The 5,794-nt window shown below is 44.9% G+C and overlaps 1 protein-coding gene across 1 annotated transcript; it reads right to left on the minus strand.

Annotated features, from left to right (window-relative positions):
* Positions 1-2,292: 2,292 nt before the first annotated feature.
* On the minus strand, positions 2,293-5,339 carry LOC123150438 (sucrose:sucrose 1-fructosyltransferase). The gene is made up of 4 exons (XM_044570292.1): positions 4,915-5,339; positions 4,693-4,701; positions 3,722-4,569; positions 2,293-3,017 (listed from the first exon to the last, which is right to left on the minus strand). Exons 1-4 carry the CDS (start codon positions 5,267-5,269, stop codon positions 2,334-2,336), a joined length of 1,896 nt encoding a protein of 631 aa, XP_044426227.1. The 5' UTR covers positions 5,270-5,339; the 3' UTR covers positions 2,293-2,333.
* Between the last annotated feature and the right edge of the window lie 455 nt (positions 5,340-5,794).

Below are 5,794 nucleotides of genomic sequence, written 5' to 3' on the forward strand. Positions count from 1 at the left end.
GGACTTTCCCGGTTTTCCAAAACTTCTCCAGTTTTCTGTGAAACACTTTAGTTTTGCTCCGAAACATTTTTTGTTCTTCGTCGAAAGATTTTTATCTGCTCGAAACTTTCTCGGTGAATTGCTCAAGAAGTTAACACTTATAGTACTAACAAAGTAGTGAACCTTAAGCAGATGACCCTGCAGGTTTCGTAAAGTGCAGAAATGACCTGGAACTCCATCGGTAAATGATCAATAGCGAAACCTTGGACATCCATATTGACCCCTACACTTGTATGAATTATTATTCGACTGAACTTTAGTTTCCCGTACAAAATTCCTTTTCTTCGTTATACTTTACAAAACTTGATGCGAGGCTTATCGGTATCCATGTGAAGCAAGTCTTGATCATTAAACCAAGTAATCCTTGTTACCAATTTTATTTCTTTTCTTTTCTTGTTTCCGTATTCTAGCGTCCCCGTGATCATATCATGTTGTATCTAGATAGACGATGATTGATATCATAATACAGAGAGGTCACGGAGAATCTCTCTCCATCGCCAAAGGAGCAAATCTCAATCTTTAGCTATCGAGTCATTGAGATACTTTTTTGATGCACCCCAAAGTTGCCGTTATGATCACCCTGTTACGGGTAATGTTGCACGAACCCCAAAGTCTCTGTCCGACACGAAGGTACATTGATATTATCATGGTCTAAGTAAGTGAGTATACGTAAACATTTGCATGATTATACTTATAAAAATATGACGATGTGATCGAGAAGTATATCATTAAGTTGGGTATGTCAACACCATTGTTCCACCAACAATGTGTTTACATTATTCCCGACATCCATTCTTACTTTGACAATGCGCATGATCAGGAAAACATGATCGTCAACAATACATGGTATAGTTTTAAAACTGAGACTAGGGATCTAGTTGGTGTTTATTATTTTACACATGCTAATGAGTTTTTCCTCTGAATCTCATTTTTGTGCCAGGACCATTGCAACTATAGCATAGAAAGATAAACAGTAATTATGAACATGGAAATAAATAATAATGTTATTATTGCCTTTAGGGCATATTTCCTTCACATAATTGCTCTATCTCACATGTTTGGGCTTACGGTGAAACTTTTTGTTCCCAATTTTAACGCCGACCAACTTATATGGCTGGTGGAAGCATCCAGAACATATACCACCAAATCCTTCTAGATATGATTAATTTTGGTGGGGTTTTTGCCCCTTTTTGGAAGTGGTTCTGGAAGATTCCTATTCCTCCCAATTTTCATGTTTGAATTGCCTGTTGCTAATGACCAGTTTTCGAATAGAGATAAATTAGGTAAGATACATAATATATATTGAGGACTTAACCTCTTTATTTTGTGGTGAGATGGAGAATGTTCACCACTTGGCTTTTTATATATACAAATATCTATGTATGATTTTTCAATTTTTCAACCCAAACAAAAACTATAGTTTTTTAGTGAAAAAATAATTTTGAAATTTTGACAACCATGTTCAAAAAGTGACATATTTATGATACAGAGGGAGTAGTGCTGATGATAAGGTAGATAGCAAGGAAAAAGGCAAGTCTGAATTCAGCATGGTCATCACAGAACAAAATAGACACTGCAGGTTTAAACATGCACAACAAATGTTTAACAAAGCCAAAATGTACCGATTGAAGGTGCAAGTTGGGTTGCATACATAAGTTTTGATGCCTCAAAAAATTCTGCAACTGCAAGCAAGTTGTATCATTCTTTTGGAGGACAATTTCAGTGATCGATATTTCCTCGTGTCTCGTATAATGTATACACCTAAAATCAGAAATTCCGATCAGAATCTGGGCTGCAAGTTTCTAGGTGATGTGTTATGGTATATGTATACTTCAATTTTTAATATGTATGCAAAATAATAGACCTCTTATATGTCATATTGATCTGCAGGTTGTAGGTAGTGAAATAATCACAGAGATCTTGCAGAAAAGCCAACTTGAGTTACACATGATTAAACCTCTAGCTCAGAAACTGTTCGGAAAAGAAATGGTAAAGGATTGACATACAGGTGAGGGGCTCCACTTCAGCTTGGGCCAGGCCAATGTGTCGAGTCTAGTTTTGTTTTTTGAGAACAGCGCCGAGTCAAGCTACCAGGCTACATACGAGCTAATGGAGTTTCCGGCCTCACCCTACGGGATGGACTCGTGTACTGCCCAGCTTGCTACCCACTGGACAATGCAAAATATCATGATCTGCTGCATAAACGAGCAGACAGTAACAATGTATGATCCGTCTGACAGAACTAGAAAAAAATAATCAGAAAACAAACTTAGTAAAGAGAAACCGGTTGGAAGTTAATCTCGTGCAAAAAGATCTAGTTGCATCGGTGTTGAATGCATCTCATGCACCACGAGCTTATCGACGATGAGAGTGGAGCCGGTAGCATTGTTGAAAACGTACAGCCCAGCCGCCTCATAGATGGCCTCAGTCGGGTACACTCGGGACGTCGCCGTCAATCTCCCGCCCATAACGAAGCTCTCCACAATGGAATGATCCACAAGAATCCTAGCGGATAAGGCCTCTCCGTTGAGCACCGGAACAGTGCTGCCCACCACACGCTTTACAACATTCCTGGCCAGCGATGACTGCGACTCGTCATGGCAGAAGTGGGTCCGGAGGTCCCCGTCAAGGCTCCTAGACATGTAGAAGTACATTGCCATTTGTTCACTGTGACCGTTGGTGAGGAGGAGGCCGAAGGGGCCGAGCGCACCCCGGTTGGTGGCACCACCGCTAGTGCTGCAGTTGTAGCCGATGTCGGCCTCGTTGTGGGCTGCGATGTCAGAAGTGTTGAGGCAGAAGGAGGCCTCTATGTCGAGCTGAGCGGCTTGCCGGAGATGCAGGGGGAAGATGGAGCCAGTGCCGATGGTGATGCCACTGAGGTCAGTTGTATTATGATGGAGGGTCTCAATCTCCTCCACCGGCCATTGGAGGAGGTTCGTCCGGGTCTTCTCGTCCAGCGCCACCGTCCTCGGAATCGCCTACATCATACACCATTAATTAGAGAGTTCATTTTAATTCAAGCTAGGTAATTCCGGTGATCATGATGGCACTTTGATATCAAGAACCACAACCTTTTCTTCTAGCTAATAAGATGTTTCTGTTCGTCAGATGATCTCTTGCCTGCTCATGGATTCAGCAGGCAACTTAAAAGGTTCTCTTATGTGCGAAAAAGTACAAGCTGGCTTATAACACAAACGTGATGGAAATGCTCAATCTCAACCTTTTTGAGTTAGATTCGATCTTCTCAGAGAGCCTAATAGTGAAATGAGTCGGAGAAAAAGCATAGCCAAAATATTTTTGAAGTCACAAATACAAATAATTACTACATGTGTTCACTATTATACGATGTTTTGGATATTTTAATATATGCTAAATATGGACCAAAATGAGTGAATAAACACAGTAAAACATGTCTATATACATCCGAATCAGGAAATTTTTGAACATCTTATAATAATGAACGGAGCGAGAATCTATCTATCAAACATGCATAATGAATTAATGCAAGATAACTATGCTTGTCATATATATATATATATATATATATATATATATATATATATATATATATATATATGTATGTATGTATGTATGTATCGAGCATGCATAAATAGCGAATGGAACTGATGATAGATGCTAAACACGTGGTAAAACAGATCAAATATATGTACAATAAAGATACCTGGAGGTTTGCCCATCCCTTGGCGAGGTCGGTCCGGTTGGATTCTGTCTCACCAACATACGCCCACATCACACGTCGCCGCTTTGCCGGATCATAGAATGTCGTGGACGCAAATAACTTTCCCCAATTGTACGTCAGTCCGATTCCCACATCTGCTTCTAGGTCCAGCGGTGTCCATGTGTTGGTCACTGCGTCATACTTTCCCAATGCGTAGTAGTCATGTCGTTCATCGTCCATGCTCGCCTTCAGGACGTACAACTCTTCCTGCAGTGATGAGTTGCTATTGCCCCCAACAGGGTAGAAGTCGACGCACTCCCACATGCCGGTGCCCTCGACGCGGTGGACCGGACGCGGGATGAGCTCGAACTTGACGAAGTCTTTTGTCTTGTACATGAGGGCGATGCCAGCATGCCCGTTGTTGTCCTTGGACCCGATCATGGTGCGCCATGTGTTGTCGGACTTGTCAAACCATGCGGTCATGGGGTCACGGAAGTCCTTTTTGTATGTCCCGGGGGGCGGGAAGAGGACCGGGTTGGCGGGGTGCTTGATCCAGGTGCGGAGGAGAGGGTCATGAGGGTCTGCAGGTTCGGCAACGCACTGTACCTGGGCGAGCGTGTCGGTGTTCCCTGTGTAGAGCAGGACGACCTTGCCGTCGGGAAGTATGGTGGCGGAGCCCGTCAAAACGCCGTCAATGTCGTACCATCGGTCAGGCACCATGGCGAGGGGTAGGTGGTGCCAGTGGACCATGTCTCGCGACACGGCGTGGCCCCACGAGATGTTTCCCCACGTGACACCCTCCGGGTTGTACTGGTAAAAGAAGTGGTACCATCCACGGTAGTACATTGGAGCTGCATGTTATTCGTGTTTCAATTAATCAGTACTCCTAGTTCCTTGCCAATGGATAGACATTAGACATAGAGAGAGACGACAGCTGGTCAGGATTAAAAGTGATGAGGATCCTACTCACTCACCGTTTGGATCTGCATGCATACATGCGTGCATGTCGCCGGAGCACGTAAGCAAAAGGTGGTCAGTTTCTTTCTCCGCCAAGCAAACAAACAAAACGACAGCAAAAAAGGCAGCTAGCAATTGCCAGTCAGTTTCTTCCTCCAAACATAGAGCAAGGCGAGGAGAAAGAACACAGGAGGATTTGCATCTAAAAATTCCATCATCGGAAGTAATGGATTCCATACCGTTCATGTAGTTCTTCTCCGGCTGGAAATGGTAACCGGTGCGCTGCCACTGCAGCATGGCGTTGCTCCACGGGAAGCCATCGGCCTCATCGCCGATTTCCCCCACCGTCTTCTCCGACGACGGCACGGCCGCCTCCTCCCGCCTGGCTCTCCGGAGACGGAGCACCGGGCTAACCACGTCGCCCAGATCCCCCACCCTGGCCCCTGGGAGGAGCGAGTGGGTGACGACGAACACCACCATGGCCGCGGCGCCCAGCACGGCAACGCACTCGCGCCACTTCATGCCGCCGCCGCTCCGCTGCTGCATCGACGCGTACGAGTACAGGACGGGCGGCGTGCCGGCGCGTGACTTCATCGCGACGGCCGCGGCTAGAAAACTGAAGAGGAAAGCTTTCGACCGGGGTCTTTCTTGAGTCTTAGAGAGCGCAATTTATAGCTGCGCCGAGGCCAGGGAAAGTTAGTACTAAATCACTAATTTAGACTCATCTTTACACTAACATCCATATATGTGGGCGTTTGCCTCTCGTCTATATGCATGGATCAACGCCCATTTGTATTTGCATGAATCTTGGTATGTTTTGTTAGATTTTTTAATGCTACATAAGACTAGGTTGGTGTGTGGGCATACGTCCGGTCGCCCACACGTTCGTTTCACTACGTGAAGGGGCTGATATGTGGGCGTTTAGCAGTTCGCCCACACGTCGGTTTTCATGTACGCAGAGGGGCTGGTGTGTGGGTGTTTATCAGTTCGCCCACACGTCCGTCTTCTCTCCCATACCCAAAGCTGTCAGTTGCCATGTGTTTTGCAGGGTACATGACAACTGCCCTAGTGTGCTTGTAAGCAGATGACAACTCTCTCTTTACCCGAACATTTTATTTT

This window comes from Triticum aestivum, chromosome 7A (assembly GCF_018294505.1).
Source record: "Triticum aestivum cultivar Chinese Spring chromosome 7A, IWGSC CS RefSeq v2.1, whole genome shotgun sequence".
In the NCBI taxonomy this organism is placed as follows: domain Eukaryota; kingdom Viridiplantae; phylum Streptophyta; class Magnoliopsida; order Poales; family Poaceae; genus Triticum; species Triticum aestivum.